Source organism: Peromyscus eremicus, chromosome 10, assembly GCF_949786415.1.
Source record: "Peromyscus eremicus chromosome 10, PerEre_H2_v1, whole genome shotgun sequence".
Lineage (NCBI taxonomy): Eukaryota > Metazoa > Chordata > Mammalia > Rodentia > Cricetidae > Peromyscus > Peromyscus eremicus.
Genome location: NC_081426.1, coordinates 1,113,506 through 1,139,677, shown reverse-complemented (window position 1 = coordinate 1,139,677; position 26,172 = coordinate 1,113,506). Strand labels below are relative to the sequence as shown.

Sequence of the window (26,172 nt, the reverse complement as noted above, 5' to 3'; positions counted from 1 at the left end):
GCATGATTGGAGTGCAGCTGGGACTGCACAGGCTGGGGACTATGGTACCCCAAAATCCCGAGAGCCTGGATTATATGTCCTGTTGCATAGCGATTGTGCAGTAGCAGCCTTGCGCTTACCCATTTCCGCTCCCTCAAAAAACTGCATGGTCCATTGATTCCCGCACTATGGGGACGCCTGTGGTGCTTGAGTCTGGAGAGACATTCCCTCTCGGACATTTTTTCACAACCTTTAAAGGGATAGGGCCTCTGTAATCCTCCATGCAAAGCCTCTTTCAGAGCCCTCCTTTTAGACCATTCGAATCTGGTTTATGTTGGCCCTTAGATTTATTACTAAGAAGGGGAAGATATCAGGGACAAGGACAGAATCTCTAATTAGTGGAAAAATACAGACCACCGATAAGACAGGGAACTAGATCATCTTACAGTCAGGTTGCCTAGCAACAGGACATTGAGTAGAGCCCTTGACCCTTTCCCCCTGTAAACATCCTATACAAACATCCTGTTAGCTTGCCCCACCTTATGCAGATGACAGCTTCTTGCTCCCCCCACTCTGCAGGAACTATATAAACCTTCCTGGAGAAAAATAAAGTGGCACCTTGATCAGAATCTAGACTTGGTGTATTTCCTTTGTATCTCCTGTCCCTATCATTCTGTCCTTAGGGTGGTTGAGAACCCATTGTAGCCCTGCAGGCGGGGCATACATGCACATATGCACACACATGTATACACACATGCACACACACTTACATGCACATGTGCACACACAAAGATCTTCAAGGTGTTTTAATTTTACTATCTCCAGTTTTGAAGCTTTCATTGTTTTTTTTAGCAGACTTTTGCTTGGTTTGCTTTTCTTCCTTGTATGATTTGTAATTTTATTTGGGAGAGTTGTACTTGAGGCAGGCTTGTAATCCTTCTGCCTCAGCTTCCCAAAATGCTAGGATCACAGACTTGAGACACCATTCCTGGCTCAGAGGTAAATTTTTTATTTGTGATTTAATCTTTTTTTTTTTTTTTCTCTTGAGAATCATGAAAATATCCTGGGGTGAGTGTTGCATTGGTTTTTCTTGGGCATCCCAGAAGCATCAGTAGTAGGATTTCAATTGTTACCTTTGTGAACTATGAGAAATATGAGTTTACATGTTACAAACTGGAGTGTGGCTCAAGCCTGGCCTCTACTTTCTCACTGGATTACTCACCATCTGTAGTTCAGACAGATGCAAACTTTCTTGCTGTCGTTTTCATTGTGAGTAGAATGGAGTATGCATTGTATTGGCAGCAAGCCATTTGAGAGGCTGGCCTCAAGATTTCAATTCTACCTTTTACTTTGGAGATTATAAAGTTGCATATCTGCTCAAATGTGAATTCAAAATCAAGTCTTTAGGTCCTTTTTCAAATCTGATTACTACTTTTCCCTTTTTTCTCTCTTTATCAGAGTTCTTACTGACCTGATTTAACACAGTGTTTGTTGAGTGAGATACCTCACATTCTTGGTTGCATGCTCTTCTTTGATTATGAGCTTGCTAGACCACCATCAGCATAATGTTTTAGTACTGCAGCATTGCTTTAGAAGGGGTTTGAGATATGCAGGTAGGATCTGAGGATGATTTGACTAATGGTAACTGATGCAGTTAAAACTGAGCTGTTAAAATGACATGGTAATGTGTGTGTGTGTTTTGACAATGTTGTCAGATTATACACTGATGCAGAAGCAAGCACCTTTCCTAATTTGGAACATAGAATTTTACTCCTTTATGATTGTCTATATTTGGTTGTTTTTTTTATACCAAATTTTGGCAGCAACATGGTTCACCATCAGCCTTTATCCACCACAACAGAGGCAGAAATCCCCAACACACAAATATGGCACTTACTCTTTGCAGTTTATTATAATTCTCTTAGTGGAGATGAGGTGGAGGAATAAAGATAACCATTGTCTGAATTAGAAAAATTCATGTGCTTCTGCTCGTAAACAATACAACATTCTCCCACCTAATTCTACATGTGTATATCATGGCACACCAAACAGAACAAATGAGAAGAACCATAGGAGCAATTTTTACCAAATGATCCAAACTAAGCTAGTGTGGTAAATGATACAGCTAAAATACTATTTAGGAGATCTTTCATTTCCTAAGCACTCATGAGTCTTCAATTTGTGTTTGTGTGTGCAACTATACTAACAAATGATTGGTTTTCACACTCCCAGTTGTAGCCAGAAGATTTCTCTGGTCTTGCCTGGCCCCACAATCCCACAGAAGCATATAAAATAATCATTCAGAGGCTTATATTAATTACCAATTTTATGACCTATGGCTTCTTGCTAGCTAGCTCTTATAACTTAACCCATTTCTATTAATCTATAAGTCGCCATGTGGTTATGACATTACCAGTCTGCTGGCCTCTTGCTGCTCCTTTGGTGGCAGCTGGCATCTCTTTCTTCTCTTCTTTCTTTTCTCTGTATATATATGCTTAGATTTCCCACCTGCCTCTAAGCTGCCTTGCCATAGGCCAATGCAGATTTGTATATCCACCAGTCAGAGCAACACATATTCACAGCATACAGAAAGACATCCCACAGCACTTTTCCTTTTCTGTCTAATCAAAAAGGAAGGTTTTAACTTTAACATAGTAAAATTACATATAATAGAAGAGTTATCAAGCAGGATTAGTTATAATATCTAGTCTATATATTTGGCAAAATTTAAGAAAATATTCTATTTATCCTATATTTGTGAGCCTAGGGTTTCATATCTAATTTATCTTTTATTTTAACCAAGGAAAATAATAATTCTAACTATTTAGTCTTCAACTACATTAAAGACCCCAGAAGGATATAATATTACCTAAGTAAACAGGAAATGCATTGTAAGCAACTTCCAAAACTCTAGAATGACAGAGACAACTGGCTGCCTGGACAGTTACCCAAAGTTCCTTTGCAACATTGGGACATCCATCTTCAGCCTACAGGCCCAGAGTTTCTCAGTTGCTTCTCCCTGTGTCCTGCAGAATGTCTGGCAGTCTCCTCTGCAAAGCATGAACCTGAAGGACCATCTCACCTTATTTTGGCAAAATTTAGTGGTCATTTTTCCATGGGTCCTGCATGTCCAGTTGATAACAACATTTTGTCAAGCAGTCCAGGCAAGAACAGTTTCTTGCCCAAATGGCTAACTTTTGCCATAAGGAAAGCAAACTCCATATGGAGTTTCTTTGATGCCCATCATCTTCTTTGAAGTAAATCAGTGCTGCCAGAAACAGACATGTCTCATTGTCCAGAAAGTCTAAGTTTTTAAAACATCTTAAGTGCCATATTCTATAGGTCTTTGAAATGTTTGAAGATTACCCACCTAATTGAAATACTAACTAATTGAAAACTTAACTAATATGACTATAAGTTTGATTATCCTAGATGACTATTAATCTGTATTTCTTAATTATATATTATAGTTTTAAAGGAGCTGCATAAACATAATACCTTAAACAAGAGTAGAAATATACATACAGTATAACAAAATTAACTTTAAATTTGTATCAATAAACCAAAATCTATAGCAATGTAAAACATTTTAAACAAATTGTTGCTCTTTAAAAGTAGATTCAATAATCTATCCTTTTATCCTATCATATCTATACTATACCCATTTCTTTTTTAGGAAGAAATTATATTTATAATTAACCCCCTTTTGTAGCTGAAGTTTTCCTGTGTCCCAGCCCATGCTTATATTATTTAAACTGTTTGGCCTAATGGCTTGGGCTTCTTGCTGTCTAGTTCTTACATCTTAAATTAACCCATTTCTATAAATCTATACCTTGCCACATGGCTTGTGGCTTACTAGTATCTTACATGCATGGCTGGCAGCGTCTCCTGACTCAGCCTTACTGCTCCCAGAATTCTCCTCTCTCTTTGTTCTGCCTATACTTCCTACCTGGCTACTGGCCAATCCGTACTTTATTTATTAACCAATCAGAGCAACACATTCACAGCATACAGATATCCACAGCACTTCTCCTTTTCTTGATAACAAAACAATTATCAAGCAAGAATTACAGTTACAATATTTAGTGTATTTATAATATCTAGTCTATTTGTATTTGGCAAAATTAAAGAAGATATCCTATCCTATATTTGTGAGTCTAAGGTTTCATATCTAACTTGTCTTTTATCATAACTAAGGAAGTTATAACTATCTAGTCTTCAACTACATCAAAGACCTCAGAAGGATATAATATTACCTAAGAAATGGGAGAAGGATGCAAGCAACTTTTGGGAGTCTTGCGAGAATAGACAGAGACAGTTGGCAGCCTAGACAGTCATCCAAAGTTCCTCTGTAAAGTTGGGGCATCTGTCTTCAGCCCACAGACCTAGAGTCTCTCAGTCACTTCTCTCTGTGTTCTGTAGAATGTCTGGCATTTTCTTCTGTGAAGCAGGAACCTGAAGGACCATTTTGCCATGCAAAGTTCAGTGGTCACCTTCCTATGGGTCCTTCATGTCCAGTCAATCAAGCAGTCTAGACAAGAACAGTTTCTTGCCCAAATGGCTATTTTTTCCAAGAAAAAGATAAACTCCATATAGAGTGTCTTTGATGCCCATCTTCCTCTCTGAAGTAAATTGGTGCTGCCAGGAGCAGACATGTCTCACTGTGCAGAAAGTCTCAATTTTTAAAAAAAATTTAAATGCCAAATGTAGGTCTCCAAAAGGTTTGAAGATGACATGTCTATCTAAAATATATCTGCTCGACCTCGAAAACATACCTAATATGACTACAAGTTCAATTATAATGTTTAACTACTAATTTTCATTTCTTTATATCCTAATAGTTGGTAATAATAACCTTTGAGGATTAGCAAATTGCATTACATTGTTAAATGAACAATATAAGTACAATATCCTGAATAAGATTAGAAATATATGTACAGCATTTCCCAACAATATCAATCTCAATATATATAATTTGTATACAATATACAAAAATCCAATCCAATATAAAGTATTTAAAACTAGTAATTGTCTTTTAAAAGTAGATTCAATAATTTTTCTTTTATCTATGTCATTTCTATATCTTCTCTTTACTTGTCAGAGTATATTCAATAATCTACCCTCTATCATTTTTATATATATTTTTTAGAAGAACCTTAAATCTAGTCTCCTTTGCTTAGCCCTTTTCCTAACCATTAACAACAACAACTTGTAACTGACCCTCCTAAACAATGAAAATTATCCCAAACTCAAAACCCACTGAAAGATAAAAAACCACCCACCCCATACCACCTCTTTGGGAATGTGGGTGTCGTGTTCTTAAAATTGCTTTCTGCTGGTTATGGGTGACGGCATCTTTATTCTGAAAAGAAAAATTTTGGGTTAATTGTCAAGTTCTAGGAAAGGTAGCTATATCATTTGTTGTCCAGTCTCTGCATAATGCCAAAGTTCAGGGCTTATCTCAAGTCCTTGTTCAAGTAGTCTGTGAAACTGGATCATCTCAGCTAGCCAATTCAAAATTGTTCTGAGCAGTTTATAGTGCAAAGCTGATCTTTGGGTGATGTTTGTCAGCTTTGTGGTATTATTGTTGTCCAAATGGAATTGTTGTGGCGCACCATCATCTTTCTGGAGACTTCAAATTCGATGTTAGGCCTGGTCATGATTTCCTGCAGGAAACTAATAGAGACTCACAAAAACATGTATAGACAGCTAATTGAAGCTTTTTTTTCTAGAATTATTTAGTACTGTATATGACCATTAATATCATAGCAAAAGTTTAAAATATATATATTAATCGTATAAATTTTGATATAAAATTCATACCTTAAGAAAAGTTTAAAGAATCAAAATAGATTCAAAGAATTGAGATTAGTAGCAATAGAATAGTCCCTTAATTTTTTTTTGTTTTCTCCTGTCCCATATTAGAAGATGGCTCTTTCTTCTGGCATGATACACAGAGAGTTTGCATTTTTCTTTTAACAACATGCTTGGGTTTAAAGAAGGAGAGATTCATTCTCCAACTCCAAGCCAGCTTTAATTCTTAATTGAACTGGAACTACAAGAAGACCATTTGTGTTAAGTGTCTATAGAGAACAGCAGAAGCAAACATTTAGGAAGACTTAAGAAATTTTATATGTGATATACCAATAGGCCAAATTACTCCTTTTCTGGGGACATTTTTTCTAGATGATTTGTCCTTTTTCTTCAGATGTTTCAATCTGTCCAGTGTTCTTCAGATTCCTTAGCCTTCATTCTCCTAAAAGACAAAAACAAAAACCTTTCCCCAAGATTAACTTTGGGGAGGTTCCCTTTTGGCAAGTTATATCTGATTAAATGAAAATGCATGTGTTAATGGTATAAATTAGTTTAAATTGGATGGTCATGCTGGTTGATGAACTATCACCTCTTCTAATTAAGAGGTCTTTCGTTCAAATTGAACCTTTATCAATTTTGATGGTATTCACAGCTTATCTTCTGTAGAAACAAAAGCAAAACTTCATCCCCAGCATAACACATCTCCTGGTTTCCATCTTGAGGTCAGCACATCCTTAAAGTATATAGGCTGATTTAATTTTGTAGTTTTTTCTATTATTCAATGTCTCTCTGCAGCTGTTGTTCCTTTCTCACTAGCACTGAGAAAATTCAAAGTTAATAGAGCATTATGTAATCTATTTCTGGGGTTTTTTGTTACCCTTTTCTGTTTATTTAGCATATCCTTTAGAGGTCTGTTTGATCTTTCTATAACTGCTTGGCTGGTAGGATTGTGTAGTATTGCCTGTAATATGCTTTATATTGTAATGAGCAAAAAAAATGTTTCATTTTATGAGAAACATATGCTGGAGCATTGTCAGGTATAATTTGTGCAGGTATATCCATGATGGCCATAACTAGTAAATGTGTAACTACAGAATCAGCTTTTTCAGAACTCAAAGCAGTTGCCCATTAAAATCCTGAATAAGTATCAATGGTATGGTGTACATATTTCAATTTTCCAAATAAAAAAATAAATGAAAATAAGCAGTATTTTGGGAATTTGAGTGTAGCTTCTCATACTACTTCCTGGTAATTGGGGGGCACTGGCATTCTTATGAGGATCCTGAGAAAATTAAGAATTATAGTTAAATCATAGCTGTAGTAGTCTGTGAGGCTGTATCAACCTTTCAGGGGATTTTGGTTGATCAAACTATATTAGCCTAGAAGCAATCCATAGGTTCTCATCTTCTGTGGAAACAAAAGCAGAACCTCTTTTCCAAGGCAACGTATCCTTAGACACAAATTTTGAAGTCAAGACACCTTTCAAATGTCCATATTGGTTTAACTGAGTAGCCTTTACAATCAAATGTCTCTCTGCAGTTAAAAATTCCAAAGACAATATAATCCAGACTCTGTATGTGATTTCCATCTTTACGTGGCTTATTTTTTATATTACTTTTACTGTCTCTTTAAAGACTGTATTTTTAAAAACTATTTTTTATATAACTGCACATATTCTTATTTCTTTATATAACTGCATATATTCTTTTTTCTCTCTCTTCCAAGTGTACCTACATTTTTACACACATTGTAAACAGTTTAGAGTTCTATTTCATCTGAATCTGTCTTATTTTGAATCTATAATCCTTCTCTGACCAGGAGAGATTTTAAACTGTTAAACTGCATGGCTAGGATGAAAAGTGGCAGCCTTGGCTGCTGACTCCACCCACTGCAGCTTCTCAACATGGCAGAGGTACCTTTATTACCAGCTCTGGGAAGCTGTAGGTCTATGCCTCTATCAAGAAATGTGTAGCCCAGAAACCTTTATTTTTTATTTTTTATTTTTTTTACTAGCAAAAGCTAAATCCACTATACAAAGTTCTGCACAGCTGTGTAACTTGGTGGGAATTCGCCATGCTGTAGCTCAAGCCCACATGCTGTGAACCCACCATAGTGTAGCTTGCCTGAGAGACACATTTAGGAAGCTGTTTTTAGCTCTGTTTTAGAAATTTTTAAAAAGCTTTCTCAGGATTTTGGAGGAAATTCTTGCTACCATGTCTGGGTGCCAATTGTAGCTGGAAGATTTCTCCAGTCCCACTTGGCCCTACAGTCCCACAGCTGCTTATAAAATACTAATTCAGAGGCTTATATTAATTACCAGTTGTATGACCTATGGCAGGCTTCTTTCTAGCTAGCTCTTATAACTTAACCCATTTCTATTAATTTATAAATTGCCATGTGATCATGGCATTACCAGTCTGCTGGCCTCTTGCTGCTCCTTTGGTGGCAGCTGGCATCTCTCTCTCCTTTTCTTTCTTTTCTCTGTATATATATGTGCTTAGATTTCCCACCTGCCTCTAAGCTGCCTTGCCATAGGCCAATGCAGATTTGTATATCCACCAGTCAGAGCAACACATATTCACAGCATACAGAAAGACATCCCACATCACCCAGTTGTGTATAGAGGAGGTCTAAGTTTTAGAATAAGAAAGAAGACTTAAAATTTATAGAAAATTATCCTTAAATTGAACATTTAAGTGTAGAAATAGTAATGATGGGATTACAATGACCATATATTGATCAATATATTGATGAATCATATATTGTACAATCTCGTGCTCAATAACTTCATGAAATCTAAAGAAGTTGTACTGGCTGGTTTTGTGTGCCAACTTGTTACAAGCTAGAGTCATCAGAGGAAGGAACTTCAGTTGAGGAAATGCCTCCATGAGATCCAGCTATAAAGCATTTTCTTATTTAGTGATCATGGGGGAAGGCCCAGCCCATAGTGTGTGGTGCCATCCCTAGGCTGCTAGTTCTGGGTTCTATAAGAAGTTCAGCTGAGCAAGCCACGGGAAGCAAGCCAGGATGCAGCTCCCCTCCAAGGCTTCTGCATCAGCTCCTGCTTCCAGGATCCTGCCCTGTCTTGAGTTCCTGTCCCGACTTCCTTCAGTGGTGAACAGAAATGCTGAAGTGTAAGTCTAATAAACCCTTTCCTCCCCACCTTGCTTTTTGGTTATGGTGTTTCACTGCAGCAACAGAAACCCTGACTGAGACAGAGATTAAGTAACTTACCCAAGGTCACACAACTTTCATGAAATACAGTCAACATTCCAGCCAGTTTGATTCCAGGGCTGTAACTAATGATTGTGTAAACTGGGCCTCTCCTTTAAGAGTTTGTTTTTCTGTTAAGTTGTTTTGTTTATAAAAGAGACAGATATACTGTTTCCTAATCTATCACTCATTTGGACCACTTAAAATTGAGGTGTATTATTTAAGTTCCCCCCCCCATTTATGTAAATTCTTTGTTCTGAGGTTACTGATAACAACACCAAGTGCCCGCATGACACTGGGGGAAACCTGCCTACATTCCAGGGATGACGCTTTCATCTGAACACCAGAATTTGTCCTCACTTACCCTGACTTTATTATTAGCGGGCTCAAAGGCCCATGCCTGGTGAGAAGAGCTTGCCCGCACCCCAGGCCCTGGGCCTGCTGGGCTGGACTGCCTTCTGTTTCTGATAAGCTGTTTTAGGTCTGCAGCAGTTCTTGGGAATTCTGTCAGCACAGGCCTGGTGAGGTCATTCTATCTCCTGATGAGTTTTCTTTTTCTGTATTTTGGGGCTGTCCTGATGAACATGACCCTAGAGCGTTTAGTAATACATCTGGTCCCTTAGGAATTATTGGTGTAGTCTGTGGCTTTATCTCTCTCTGCACAAAGGTTCCATATCTCTGGAAAGGAAAACAAAGATGACATTATCCACAGAAGCATGAACTGTAGCTGAGTGTGTGGGTTAGTTCAAGTCCTGATGATGAAGGAACTTATTTGTCTGCCTTTCCATTGACTGTCACTTGAGTCCAAAACTAAAGATACCACCAGAAGTTTTGGTGAGCCTTGTAAACAGAGAGAAAATAAATGAGAGCAGAGAAGTAAAAAGCAGACAGGCAAGGAAGCATCTGTGCTTTCCTATCACTGGAGTGTACACAACTATTTGTATCAAATTTTATTTTTTGCTTTGTAGGTTGCTATGACTGCAAGTAAAACTACAATTTGTAGAATTGATGATTGTGTCCAAATGTCTGAAAGGATTACTTACAATGAACTATGAAAACAAACATCTGTATAGTTGAAAACATTCTAGCAACTACTATTGAACTCTGTTCTGTGTATAAGAACATCTAAAATTTTACCAATATTGCTTTAAGCTAGTGCTCTCAATATATAAACAAAAATCCCTGTGGTTCAAAATCACAATACCGTCCTTGGTTTTTATATGACTTGTAGCTGCGACTAACCTACTGATGACTACATTTGCTTAGATAAACTTTTAGAAAGACAAGTATGACTTAAAAGGCTTACAAGTTCTCCTATAAGTTTACTCAGTCCTACAGTATTAAATAATTAGTTCTAAACACTGCCTCACCTTTCCCCGGATGGGCTCATTGGGAGTTTTCCTGGAATCATATTGATGTATAAAGGAGATGTATTCTACAAATTTTTTTTCATGTTCTGCTGATGAACTCAGACAGGTAAGTGGAACTAGGAAAAATGAGAGATATTTCAGTGAAATCAGTACAATAACTAGAGTTGCGTATGGAAATATAAATATTGTAATATTTATGCTTTATGAAACTATCAAAAAATGCCAGGCACAGTGGTAGACTCCTTCATGTCCTGATTCTTAGGAGGCAAAGAACAGCCTGCTGTACATAGTGAGTTCCAGGGCTGCAAGGTAAGACCGTTTCTCATTTAAAAAAAAGTCAACAGAAATTCCTTAAGTAAGTTATCTACCCATACTTTAATATTATGGATTCAGAATTTATTCTGCATGAAAAGATCTAAACCAAAACAAATTAGTTCCACACATGGAATTGATAAATTAAAAATATTTATTTTTATTATATGTGTCTGAGTATTTTGCCTGCATGTATGTATATGCACATGTGTGTCTGATACTTTCAAAGGCTGGAAGAGGGGGTCAGATCCCCTAGGACTGGAGTTACAGAAGGTTGTGGGCCACTATGTGGTGCTGATAAAACCCAGGTCATCTAGAAGAGCAGCCAGTGCTTTTAACCACTAAGCCATTTCTTCAGCTCTTATTAGATATGCTTTTAAATAGAAACCAATATGCCTTAGTGAAAACATAAGTTGTTTGTCAAATTATTTTTGACAACTAGAAAGGGTATGAAAAGGTTTCTGCTGGATATGTGGCCATGGCTGAGTGATTATAATGATGGCCAAAGACTTCTGTGCTGATGTCACTGGGACACCCAGGATGGCTGGTGTTGCTGAACACAAATTCTTTACACTTCAATCTGATACCAGAGGTTCCACTCATTTGCAATGTCCACCTGCTGCTAACAATCAAAGAGTTGAATGAATTCTGTCAAAGAAAATACTTTTGATTCTCATTTTAACAATTATAGACATGGATGTAGTAATTTGCATATCCTTGACATATCTCTGGAATAATGTATAAGAAATTGATTCTGATAGTTCCTGTAGGGGAGAGAATTTTGTGACTGAAAAAAGGTAGAGAGAGGTAAATTAAATTTTGATTATATATTTTATATTTTTCTAGCATTCAAATTATGTACCATATATAATTATATATAATACCATATATATATTATATATATAATTTTTAGGACTCACACCTAAATGCTGACAGTGGTGGTATAAGCTTTAATCGCAACACTCAGACAGGAGAAGTGCCACGAGTTTGATGCCAGCCTGTGCTATATAATGAGTTCAAGACTAAGCCTGGGATACACAGTGAGACTCTGTTGTAAATGTAACCAACTGTCTTATTAAATAAGAAACACAGAGCCGATTCAGAGAAGAAAGCCAAGAGTTCAGAGCTAAGAGCCTTACCCTTCCTGCTTCAGCCAAGAGAGCTCTCCGAAAGGGACCTACTTCCTGTGTGTATGTCTTTATATAGTCTAGCTGTTCTGCCTTCTCATTGGTTGTAAACCCAAACACATGACTGCCTCTGTAGAGACTTCTAGGTCTTCTATGGTTGGTATTGAGATTAAAGGTGTGTGTCTCCAATGCTGGCTGTATCCTTGAACACACAGGGATCTACCTAGCTCTGTCTACCAAGTGCTGGGATTAAAGGCGTGCGCCACCACTGCCACACTCTTGCTATGGCTCTAATAGCTCTGACCCCCGGGCAACTTTATTTATTAACATACAATTAAAATCACATTTCAGTACAAGTAAAATACCACCATACTCTGTCTCAAACAAAGCAGAACAAAATAAAGTAACATATGGTTTTCCCCAGTGTGACAGATTGTTGCTTAACATGATAGTGAACACCTTTACTGTGAGCACTCAGGAGGTAGAGGCAGGTGTAGCTCAGTCAGTATGAGGCTAGCCTGGTCTATATGGCAAATTTCAGGTCAGCAAAGGTGATATAATGAGACCCTGTCAAAAGCAAGCAAAAGATCTTGGGGGAGATGGATTCCCAATTTTCTAAGAAAGTGCCATATTGATTTCCAAAGTGGTTGTACAAGCTTGCATTCCCACCAGCAGTGGAGGAGAGTTCCCCTAGCTCCACATCCTCTCCAGCATAAGGTGTCTTCAGTGTTTTTGATCTTAGCCATTCTGACAGGCGTAAGGTGGTATCTCAGAGTTGTTTTGATTTGCATTTCCCTGATGATTAGGGATGTTGAGCAATTCCTTAAATGTCTTTCAGCCATTTGAGTTTCCTCTGTTGAGAATTCTCTGTTTAGTTCTACAACCCATTTCTTAATTGGACTGTTATACCCAAGGAATGCTCAACCACACCACAAGAGCACTTGTTCAGCTATGTTCATATCAGCATTGTTTGTAATAGCCAGAACATGGAAACAACCTAGATGCCCTTCAACTGAAGAATGGATAAACAAAATGTGGTACATATACACAATGGAATACTACTCAGCAGAGAAAAACAATGACATCATGAGGTTTGCAGACAAATGGATGGATCTAGAAAAAATCATCCTGAGTGAGGTAACCCAGACTCAGAAAGACAAACATGGTATGTACTCACTCATAGCAGGATACTAGATGTGGAACAAGGATGACTGGGACTGCTACTCACATCACCAGGGAGGCTACCTAGAAAACAGGACCCCAAGAAAGACATGGGGATTGCCCAATGACAGAGAAATGGAAGAGATCTACATGAACAGCCTGGACATGAGTAGGGGTAATGAAGGGCGAGGTTTGAGGGAAAGAGAGCTTGGGGGAGTGGGAGATCCCAGCTGGATCAACAACAGAGAGGGAGAACAAGGAATAGGAGACCATGGTAAATGAAGACCACATGAGAATAGGAAGAAGCAAAGTGCTAGAGAGGCCCACAGAAATCCACAAAGATACCTCCACAATAGACTGGCAATGGTCGAGAGAAAGCCCGAACTGACCTAGTCTGGTGATAGGATGGCCAAACACCCTAATTGTCGTGCTAGAAACCCCATCCAATGACTGAGGGATCTGGATGCAGAGATCCATGGCTAGGCCCTGGGTAGATCTCTGGGAGTCCAATTAGTGAGAATGAGTAGGGTTTATATGAGCGAGAATTGTTGAGACCAAGGTTGGATAAAGCACAGGGACAAATAGCCAAACGAATGGAAACACATGAACTATGAACCAATGGCTGAGGGGTCACCAACTGGATCAGGCCCTCTGAGTGGGTGAGACAGTTGATTGGCTTGATCTGTTTGGGAGGCATCCAGGCAGTGGGACCGGGTCCTGTGCTCATTGCATGAGTTGGCTGTTTGAAACCTGGGGCCTATGCAGGATCGCTTGGCTCAGCCTGGGAGGAGGGGACTGGACCTTCCAGGACTGAGTCTACCAGGTTGATCTCAGTCTGTGGGGGAGGCTTTGCCCTGGAGGAGGTGGGAATGGAGGGTGGGCCGGAGGGGGGAGAACAAGGGAATCCATGGCTGATATGTAGAACTGAATTGTATTGCAAAATAAAAATAAAAATTAAAAAAAAACAAGCAAAAGAACATGTTCTAATTTGGAGAAATAGGTAAGTATGGAAAATACATTAATAAATGATACTTATTAACATTTATGAATTCTATTTGATATTCAGATATTGACATAAAATACTTTTTCTAGTAAGAATTATGAGTATTCAAGTATTTATAAATCTAGCAGATTTCATCCCCACATTTGACTTTCGAGTCTTTGTTGGTAAATAGAACTATAGAGGCTTACTTTAAACCTACATATCTCTGTTGTGGAAGATCTAGAGCCTTAGACCAGAAGTATCTCCAGGTCACAGCCTGAGTGGTGAGCAGGGCACTGACTTCGGGCCTGTGGGGAGTGAATGGTAATTAAAATATCAGTAGATTCATGTGTAGTCGCTAAGGTAACAGAAACACATTAGTAGGCTGCCGTTTTGTCCTTTTGACAATGTCCTTTGCCTTACAGAAGCTTTTCAGTTTCATAAGGGCCCATTTATTAATTGTTGATCTTAGTGCCTGCACAATTGATGTTCCATTCAGGAGGTTGTCTCCTGTGCCAATGCATTCAAGGCTATTCCCCACTATCTTTTCTGTCAGATTCAGTGTATCTGGTTAATATACATATTGAGGTCTTTGAGCCTCTTGGTCTTGAATTTTGTGCAGGATGATAGATATAGATCTATTTGCATTCTTCTACATGCTGACATCTAGTTAGACTAACACATTTTTTTGAAGATGCTTTCTTTTTTTTCTATTGTATATTTCTGGCTTTTTTTTTAAAATAAAAAATCAGGTGTCCATAGGTATGTTGATTTATGTCTTGGTCTTCAGTTTGGTTCCGTTGATCAACCTGTCTGTTTTTTATGCTAATACCATGCTGTTTTTATTACTGTGGCTTTGTAGTATAGATTGAAATCAGGGATGGTGATACCTCCAGAAGCTCTTTTACTGTACAGGATTGTTTTAGCTATCCTGTTTTTTTCTTTTCCATATGAAATTGAGTATTGTCCTTGCAAGGTCTGTAAAGAATTGTGTTGGAATTTTGATGGGAATTGCATTGAATCTATAGATTACTTTTGGTAATATGGTCATTTTTACCAGTTAATCCTACCAATCCATGAGCATGGGAGATCTTTCCATCTTCTGATACCTTCATCAAAGACTTAAAGTTCTTGCCATATAGGTCTTTCCTGGTTAGAGTTACACCAAGATATTTTATATTATTTGTGGATATTGTAAAGGGTGACGTTTTCCTGATTTCTTTTTCAGCCTGTTTATCATATAGAAGGGCTACTTTTTTTTTTTTTTTTTTTTTTTTAGTTAATCTTGTATCCAGCTACTTCACTAAAGGTGTTTATCAGTTGTAGGAGTTCCCTGGTAGAGTTTTTGGGTCACATGTATACTATCATATCATCTTCAAATATCGATACTTTGACTTCTTCCTTTCCAATTTGTATCCCCTTGATCTCCTTTAGTTGTCTTATTGCTCTAGCTAGAACTTTGGGTACTATATTGAATACTGAATAGAGATAGAGAGAGTGGACAGTCTTGTTCCTGACTTTAGTGGAATTGCTTTGAGTTTCTCTTCATTTAATTTGATGTTGGCTATTGGCTTGCTGTATATTACCTTTAATTTGTGAAGGTATGATCCTAATCCTATGTTTAGGCTGTATCCCTGATCTCTCCAACACTTTTATCATGATGGGATGTTCGATTTTGTCGAAGGCTTTTTCAGTATCTAATGAGATGATCATATGGATCCTTTCTTTCAGTTTGTTTTCCCTGCATCTTTGGGATGAAGCCTATTTGGTCATGGTGAATGATCTTTCTGATGTATTCTCAGATTCAGTTTGTGGGTATTTTATTGGGTATTTTTGCATCAATGTTCATGAGTGAAATTGGTCTGTAATTCTCTTTCTTTGTTGGATCTTTGCATGCTTTGGGAATCAGGGTGACAGTGGCTTCATAAAATGAATTTGGCAATGTTCCTTCTGGTTTTATTTTATGGAATAATTTGAGGGGTATTGATATTAGCTCTTCTTTGAAAGTCTGGTAGAGTTCTATGCTAAAACTATCTGGCTCTGAGCTTTTTTTTTTTTCTTGATTGGGAGATTTTGAATGACTGCTTCTATTTCCTTAGGGGTTATAGGTCTATTTAAATTGTTTATCTGATCTTGACTAAATTTTTGTATCTGGTATATATGAAGAAAATTGTCCATTTCTTTTGGATTTTCCAATTTTGTGACATACAAGTTTTGGAAGTATGACCTAATGATTCTCTGAATTTCCTTATTTTCTGTTGTCCTGTCTCCCTTTTCATTTTGGATTTTGTCAATTTATGTATTTTCTCTCTGCCTTTTAGTTAGTTTGGATAAGGGTTTGTCTATCTTGTTGATTTTCTCAAAGAACCAACCTTTTTAATCCCACATTTTTCAAGGATGCATTCAAATAAAAATATAAATAAATCAAGGAGAATGCCATATATATATACATATATATATATGTGTATATATATATATATATATATATCCTGAAAAAGACAAGATCTAAAGAATAGAAAAATAAGTATTATTCCTATGAAAAGTCAGAACATACTGTCAATAAAAATGGTCAGGCCTTGTGATTAGCTGGGACCAATACAATGTGGCAGAAGGGACACAATGCAAGCTCCTAGCACACACCTCAAGGAAGTTTTGCAGCTTCTGCTTTTTGTATTCTGGGAAACTTGAGTTGCTGAGTAAGAAGTACAGCCACCTTGATAGGCAAACTACCTAAAGAGACCATAGGAGGAGAGGACCAGACATTCTAGGGTGCCAGCTGAGTATAATCCTCAAGCCTGCCTCTGCAACAGAACACTGACACACAACCCAGGTCCAGATTGTAGAACACTGAGCAAATAAGATGTGTATTCTTTTAAGCAATTAAGTTAAGGTAGCTCGTTATGAAGATACTGAAATAGAAATACATCAGAAGAAAGTAAATTGAATTAATTAGAATGAATTACCTGGTGTCCTACTTTGCTTTCTATTGCTATAATAAAGACCCTGACCAAAAGCAACTTGGGGAAGAAAGGGTTTGTTTGGCTTACATGTCCTGATCATTGTCCATCATGAAGAGAAGCCAAGGCAGGAAAGCAAGCTGGGCAGCAACTGAAGCAGAGACCATGGAGGAAGACTGTTTACTGACTTGTTTTTCATAGCATGCTTAGCCTGTGTTCTTATACAACCTAGTACCACCTGCCCAGGGGTGGCACTGCCCACAATTGACTGTGCTGTGTAGAGATATTTTATTTGTGCTGAAATGTGGTGATATTTTATTTGTATGTTAATAAAGTTTGCCTGGAGATCGGAGGAAATAGCAAGCCATTAACATAAAAGTGAGGCAGTGGTAGCACATGCCCTTAATCTGATCACATGGCAGGCAGGGTCTCTGTGTTTTCAACGACACACTAGGGAACAGCCAAGTGTGGTAACACATGCCTTTAATCCCAGTACCAACCATAAAGACCTGGAGGTTTGTACAGACAGGCAATGACAAGGAAGTGAGGTAGCTGGGCCAATGAGAGAGCAGAACAACAAGGCAATAAAAGCCTGCGTAGACAGGAAGTAGCTCTCTTGGGAAGCTATGGCGGCATGGTGAGTTAAGGTTAGCTGGTAGCTCTCACTATTTCCCTGATCTCTAAAGCTTTCACCCCTATATTTGACTCTGTTTCTTATTTAATAAGACCATTTAGAAATTTTCCTACAAATTGGTGCCCACGTGGCAAGAATTCATTAAAAAGCATTGGTGGCCTTACAGGCCAGGAGTAGACCCCTGGCCTGAGCTTATAGGCTCCTTGGCTCGGCCAGAGCTACAAGCAATCTGGCTACATGCAGCTGGAGCTGCTTGCAGCCAGAACTCCAACTCATGTGGCCAGAGCTGCAAAGGGCTAGAGCTGCAAGTGGCCGGACTGCTTATGGGTGTAGTGGGTAGCAAGAGCTCTCTGGTGTGGGACAGAAGAAAGTTAATAAAAAGGGACCATTGTCTTTAAGATTCTAATTCTCTCCATGCTTACTCTTGATTTCTCAGAATCCTTTCTTACATGTCATGTCATCTTTAAATCCAAACTTTCCATTTTGATAAAAAAATAAGTTTTTCCAATACCAATCTCTGAAGTCTCCAAAAGGAAGATGGGGCCCCAACAACAACAACTCTACCCAATCCAGAATGATGCATAGTAATCATCATCATACTACACTTCTTGCCAGAATTTCAGATAATCTTATCCATTACTCTGAGACTTGCTATGGAATCTACAGTTAGTCTAACTGAGATTTAATTATCTAAGCTTTCTCACAGTACCCAACAGAGATACCATCACCCCCTAAACAGCAGGAAGCAATTCTAAGAAAACGATGCCCCTTCTCCCTAAGGTTTCATATTTCTCAGGGTTATGGATGATAGTTATAGGGTTGGGGGTGGAAGAAAATATTAAACTCAATATTCTCCTTAAGAAAAGAAAAAGTGTCTCAGAAAAAGGGAAAAGAAGAAATGGAATGGATAGGTATAAGATATTATGGTAGATTATTGTATATACTAGTAAACAAATTTAGTAAAAAAGCAGCCTTAGATAATTTGCACTGTAATTTGCACTGTTATGGATTCTTATATGTTGATACAAAAGTAAACTATTTTTATATTCCTGTTTAAGATAATTTGTATATTGATACAAATACAGAACTATATTTGTTATAATATACATATATTTCTACTCTTATTGGAAATATTTGTATATTGATACAAATGTAAATTTATATCTGTCATATTGTATGTATGTTCGACTTCTCTTTAGGATATTCTGCGTATTGATACATATTTAAGATTATTGTCAGATTGCATATCACACTATATATTCCTACCTCTGTTATAAATATCTTGTGTATTGTCACAATTTTGAAGTCATTGTCCTTTACCGTACATTTGCTTATAGACTGTTTACCTTGTTTACATGAAGCCTTAGTCCTTAGTTATTTCGGTAAATAAGACTTATAGATTTATAGTCACCTATGCTTGTCATCTCTATAGTTATGTTAGTTAGGTTATCAAGATTTACAGATACATAGATTGGATGGACAGGTAATCTTCAAACACTTCATAGACCCTGAGAATATGACATTTAAATAACTTAGAATTCTGTTGACATGAGACACAATTGCTCCTGGCAGCACCAATTTGATCCCAAGAGAACAATGGGCTTCTAAGACATTTCCTTGTAGAAGTTTGTCTTCTTCTTGGCACAAAATGGCCTGCTGGGCAAAGAACTGCCCTTGCTTCAACTGCTGACAGTATGAATGCTCTCTTTTCTGGACAAGCGGTACACAAGGAAAAGCGACTACTGAACTCTGCCAAGACAGGGTAAGATGGTCTTTCAGAATTCCTGCTTCTGAAAATGGTCTGTCAGATACTCTAGGCCTGTAGCCAATTTGAATACACCAATAATGCTGAGAAACATTAGGTGACTGTCCAGGCTGCCAGGTGTCTCTGTCTACTCTTGCAAGATTCCCGAAAGTTGCTTGCATCCATCTTCCATTTCTCAGGTACCATTATATTCCTTCTCAGGTCTTTGATGGGATTGAAAACTAGCAGTTATAGTTACAACTTAGTATATACATATAATATCTTAGATAGAACATATTAAGTGTTAGATTCAGATTCTTTAGGATAGGACACCTTTTGGAATGATCTTTGTAACATGCCATTTACCTATGCTCTAGACTTCTCTGGATTTTAGTGTTTCTTGCTTGATATTATTCACATTGGTTGTAGTTCCATCTTATCTAGGTCATTATCCCTCATTACTCCTTGACAATAATTGATAACCATTCCTTTGTATCTAGTCTTGTATTAGGTTAGAACCTTCTTATTTAGACAAAATGGGGAGATGTAGTGGGTAGCCATTCCAGCTTTGATCTGGAAGTTCCAACCCCCATTGAGGCTTAGGTAACTGTCACACCTACAAGGCGGGGCCAAGAGAGGACCCTGAATACCCAAGATCTGGATGAGCAGGCTCTCTTGGTTCCTGGACCCTGGACACTGGAGGTAAACCGAGCAGAGTTCTCCAGAGAACACCGCCGGACTGTGCCACACCTTTCCCAGACCATGTAAACTATCTCTTCACTTGTAAGTTACCCCACAAAATACACCTCCCTTTTAACTACGTGGAGTGGCCTAAATAATTTCACCAATATATGGGTTTACAGAGCACTTGGCTCAGGCCAAAGCATGTGGCTGGACTTTCTTTAGTTTTTAGCTTTTAGTAGGTTCTCTCTCTCTCTCTCTCTCAATTCCCATTTCAGACAGCCACCATGCTAGGTAGCTGCTTTGAAATTCCCTCGGACATCTACTGTTCTATGAAAACTTGATAAGTCAATTAAGATATCAGATATCTTAAAGGGAGAAACTAGTTAAAAAAGAAAAAAAATTCCCACATTAAAAAATAGGAAATATTTTTACAATATTGGTCTTTGTTTGACAATACATTAGGCAGTCTGAAAATGGAACAATTAAATGAGAGGATAATTAATGTTGATGGGATGCACATAACATCAATTATGCATATTATTTGTTTAATTATCCTCATTTTAGTATTAAAAAGGTTGGTCAGTTCAAGGGCCAAGAGAAAAGCTTTAGAAAGACCTGTTAAAATGAATTATAGAGAAATTCAGACCCAGACAGAAGAATTTAAAGGTAAAATTATTATAGGATTGAATTATATAGTTACAGAGAGACAGCCTGTTTTCAAACAATCAAACTTAATTTATCTGGTAGCCTTACAGGAACTACCTGCTCAAGGGTGTGTACAAGCTAATTAGACTCTGGTAGAAATGTTAGTTTTAAGGAGATTTAAGGAAGCTATACTATCATATGGCATGCATTCTCCATTTGTAAAACAAATGTTAAACTCATGGTCAATTTGTAATTCCTCAGGACTGGAAATAATTGGTAACAGCTGTCCTGGAATCCAGAGCACAATTACAGTGGCAGACCTGGCTTAAGGAGGAGGCTAAGACAATAGAACACCAGTGTAGAACCAGAGGTGTGGAAATTTCCCAGTATCAGTTTCTTGGAGAAGGCAAATATGCTGATATACAAAGACAATGTTTACATGATAACCAAACCTTAATTCTATGCTGCATGGCAGCCATGAATTCATGGGACAGAATTGAGGAAGCAGGAAAGAAAATTGAATCATTCACAAAAGTTATACAGGGCCCTAGAGAATCTTTCCTAGATTTCTTACAAAGGTTGTCTTCATCAGTAAATAGAATGATACCACATTCAGAAGTTAGACAGATAATAATTGAATCTTTGGCTTTTAAGAACATGAATGCAGCATGCAAAAGAATAATTAAGCCATTAAAGGCAAGATCTGCACCCTTGGAGGATTGGCTCAGGGACACAATTAATATTGAGTCTCATGACCATGATGATATGTGGATAGGAGAAGTAATTTCAAAAGCTTTGAGGAAAAATGTCAGATGTTTTGGGTGTGGAAAACAAGGTCATTTAAAAATGGAGTGTAAACATGGCATTTCTAGAAAGAATGTTTATTCAAGGACCAATGGTGACAGAATGTCCCTCCTTTCTGGATTATGCAGAAGGTGTGATAAGGGTAAACATTGGACCAACAAATGTAGATCAACAAGGGACAGACAGGTAATCCTTTGCCTCTGTCCTCAGGAACCTCCCAGAGGGGCCTCATGCAGGCCCCCACAGCAAATTCAATTCAGACCTTTCCTGCCATCATAGAAGAAACCCCTTCTCAGAGCAATTAAATAACCAAATGCCTATTGGAATAAACCAGGCTGCTTGAGGTGATAGAACAGCTGTAGCAGAGAGAATAGAAAATTCAGGAGAAACCATAAAGCGAATTTTTGGGCAACCTTCTATACATGAACAAAGACCAAAATTAAAAATACAAATAAATGACATTTTCTTGGAAAGTTTAGTAGACATGGGTGCAGACGTGACGATAATTGCACCAGAATTTTAGCATCCAAATTGGCCTCTTCAGGACGTAAATGTTCAGCTGTTAGGGATTGGAACATTATCTCAAGTGAAACAGAGTGCAAGATAGCTTGAATGTATAAGTTCAAAAGGACAGAGAAGAAAATTAAAGCCATATGTGGCTAATATAGCTATGAACTTATGGGGCCATGATCTATTATAACAATGGAATACTCAGATTAACATTCCTCCAACCTCAGAAACAAATCAAACTAACACATGTTTCTGAGGAAATATTAGGAGGTATTATTCTAAAGAGTCATCATCAGCCATCCAGATTGTACAAGAACAGGGCACAACAAGTGCTGATCTTCCAAAGACACCAACAGCTCTATCTTTAAAATGGTTAACAGGCAATCCTGTATGAGTTCAGCAATTGTCTTTAACAACAGAGAAACTTCAGGCTTTAGAAGAGCTGGTACAAGAGCAGTTAAATGCTCAGCATATTGAAGAATCAACCAGCCCTTGGAATTCTCCTGTATTTGTTATTAAAAAGAAATCTGGTTAATGGAGAACGGTAACAGACTTGAGAGCAATTAACAAAGTAATTCAGCCAATGGACTCTCTACGATCTGGAATTCCTTTGCCTACTCTGTTACCTAAAGGATGACCTCTTACAGTTATTGGTTTAAAAGACTGATTCTTTTCAATACCCTTACAAGAAACAGAAAGAGAAAGATTTGCCTTCATGGTGCCTACTTATAATAATTCTCAACCAGTTAAGAGATATCAATGGAGGATTCTCCCACAGGGAATGTTCAATAGCCCAAACCTGTGTCAATATTTTGTATAATAGCCACTGGAAGTAATACATAAAAAATGCCTAAATCTATAATTTACTATTACATAGATGATATTTTACTAGGTGATTCAAATGCAAATACATTAGAAAGAATGTTTGAGGAAATAAAGAAAAATTTGCCTTTTTGGGGATTAGAAATTGCTCCTGAAAGATACAGAGAGGAAATTTTACTAATTATTTAGCATATAAAATAGGTCTACAAAATATTAGACCCCAAAAGGTGCAAATTAGGAGAGATAGACTACAGACACTTAATGACTTTCAAAGATTATTTGTAGACATTTCCCATCAACGAACTATTGTTGAGGTAAAAAATGATGAACTGAATAATTTGTTCAAAAACTTAGAAGGTGACAAGGACTTAAATAGTCCAAGAGAATTATCACTTGAAGTTGAGACAGAATTGGCCTTGGTAGAAAAGAAAATACAGGAAGGACATGTGAATCATGTGGATCCAAAGCTTGATTGCATTTTGGTTGTTTTACCATCTAGGCATTCTCCTACAGGAATTTTAATGCAAAGGGAAGACGTTATATTGGAATGGATATTTCTACCAAATAAACAGAGTAAAAAATAAAAAAAAACTTATGTGGAAAAGATCTCTGACTTGATTTTAAAAGGAAAATTGAGACTTCTTCAATTTGTAGGAATAGACTCAGCAGAAATTGTCATACCTTTCACTAAGGAGGACATTGACAAATTATGGGCTGAAAGTGAACCTTGGTAAAGAGCTTTCAGTAATTTTTTGGGAGAGATTAACAGCAAATATCCAAAGAGCAATAGAATTAAACTTATAAAGAGAGCTGATTGGATTTTGCCTCTCGTTGTACAGGAAACACCCATATCTTGAGCTCGTACATTGTATACAGATGCAAACAAACAAGGAAAGGCAGGTTACAAATCAGAAAATTTAAGTAAAGTGGTTCAAAGTTCTTATAATTCAGTTCAAAAATCAGAATTGTATGCTATTCTGTTGGTATTAATGGGTTTTTCAGAATCTCTCAACATAGTTACTGACTCTCAGTATGCTGAAAGAGTGGTGTTACATGTTGAGATTGCAGAATTTATCCCTGATGAGTCAGAATTAACTTCACTATTTATTCAGTTATAAGATATAATCGGGAATAGGAAGCATCCCTTATAAATAACTCACATCTGATCCCATATAGGTCTGCCAGGCCTTCTTGCACAAGGTAATGATGAGATTGATAAATTATTGATAGGAAATGTGCTGGAGGCCTCAGAATTTCATAAAAACATCATGCCAATGTAAAGGTTTAAAAAAGGATTTTTCCATAACTTGGCAACAAGCCAAGAAAATTATAAGGAAATGTCCTACTTGTTCTTTTTACAATCAAACTCCACTACCAGCAGGATGTAACCCAAAGGGTACTCAGAGGAATAAAATCTGGCAGATGGATGTGTTTCATTTTGCAGAATTTGGAAAGCTGAAATATGCACACCACACCATTGATACTTATTAAGGATTTCAATGGGCAACTGCTCCGAGTTCTGAAAAGGCTGATTCTGTAATCATGCACTTGCTAGCAGTTATGGTCACCATGGGTATACCTGTACAAATTATAACTGACAATGCTCCAGCATATGTCTCTGGTAAAATAAAACAGTTTTTTGCTTATTACAATATAAAGCATATTACAGGTATACCACACAATCCTACAGGCCAAGCAGTCATGAAAAGATCAAATCAAACTCTAAAGGATATGCTAAATAAACAGAAAGGGGTAACAAAACCCCCCAGAAATAGATTACATAATACTCTATTGACTTTGAATTTTCTCAGTGCTCATGAGAAAGGAACAAGAGCTGTGGAGAGACATTGGATAATGGAAAACAAAACAAAACTACAGAATTAAATCAGCTTATATACTTTAAAGATGTGCTGACCACAGAATGGAAACCAGGATATGTGTTACATTGGGGACGAGGTTTTGCTTTTGTTTCTATAGGAGAAGAAAAGCCATGGATACCATCAAAATTGATAAAGGTTCAATTTGAACAAGAGAGACTTCTTAATTAGAAGAGGTGTTAGTTCATCAACCAGCATGACCATTCAATTTAAATTAACTTATACAACTAACAAATGCTTTTCATTTAATAAGATATTACTTGTATAAAGGGAACTTCCTTTTAGGGTTGGGGAAGGTTTTTGTTTTTGTTTTTCAGGAGAATGAAGGCTAAGGCATCTGAAGAACACTGGATAAATGAGACATCTGAAGGAAAAGGACAAATCATCTAGAAAAAATGACCCCAAAAAAGGAGTAATTTGGCCTATTGGTATATCACATATAAAATTTCATAAGTCTTCCTAAATGTTTATTTCTGCTGTTCTCTGTAGACACTTAACACAAATGGTCTTTTTGTAGTTCCAGTTCAATTAAAAATTAAAGCTGGCTTTGGAGTTGGAGAATGACTCTCTCCTTCTTTAAACCCAAGCATGTTGTTAAAAGGAAAATGAAAATCTCTGTATCATGTCAGAAGAAAAGCCATCTTCTGATATGGGACAGAAGAAAAACCAAAATTAAGGGACTATTCTACTGCCACTAATCTCAATTCTTTGGTTCTATTTCTGATTTTTTAAACTTTTCTTAAGTTATAAAAAATTTATAAGATTAATATATATATTAAACTTTCATTATGATATTAATGGTCATATAGAGTACTAATTAATTCTAAAAAAAGGCTTCATTTAGCTTCCTGTAAATGGTTTTGTGTTTGAGTCTCTATCATTTTTCTGCAGGAAATTATGACCAGGCCTAAACAGCAAATTTGAAGTATCCAGAAAGATAATGGGGCCCCATAACAACGATTCCATTTGGACAATAATAATACCACTAAGCTGACAAACATCACCCAAGATCAGCTTTGGACTACAAACTGCTCAGAACAATTTCCAGATGGCTAGCTGAGATGATCCAGCTTCACAGACTATTGGAGCAAGGACTTGAGATAAGCACTGAACTTTGGCATTATGCAGAAACTGGACAACAAATGATACAGCTACCTTTCCTAGAACTTGACAATTAACCCTAAAATTTTCTTTTCAGGATCCCCTAAAGCTGCCTTTGCCCACAAATAGCAGGAAGTAATTTTAAGAACATCACGCCCACATTTCCAAGAGGTGGTGTGGGGCAGGTGGTTTTTGGTCTTTCAGTGGGTTTTGGATGTGGGATAGTTGTCATTGTTTAGGAGGGTTGGTCACCAGATGTTGTTGTTAATGGTCAGGAAAAGGGCTAAACAAAGGAGATTAAAATTTCTTGTTTGAAAAAAAGAAAGATATAAAAATGATATAATAAAGGGTAAGATTATTGAATCTACTCTGAAAATAAAAAAGAGAGGATATAAATATGATATAGTTAAAAAGGTAGATTATTGAATCTCCTTTT

At 37.3% G+C, this 26,172-nt stretch overlaps 1 protein-coding gene across 1 annotated transcript in view; it reads right to left on the bottom strand.

Annotated features, from left to right (window-relative positions):
- Positions 1-9,355: 9,355 nt before the first annotated feature.
- The window catches only part of C10H2orf73 (chromosome 10 C2orf73 homolog), a 65,255-nt gene continuing 48,438 nt past the window's right edge, over positions 9,356-26,172 (bottom strand). The window contains exons 4-5 of the mRNA XM_059275146.1: positions 10,377-10,492; positions 9,356-9,684 (exon numbers count right to left, since the gene is read on the bottom strand). Coding sequence (XP_059131129.1) covers positions 9,514-9,684; positions 10,377-10,492 — 287 coding nt within the window. The 3' untranslated portion in view covers positions 9,356-9,513. The remainder of the gene's footprint in view (positions 9,685-10,376; positions 10,493-26,172) is intronic.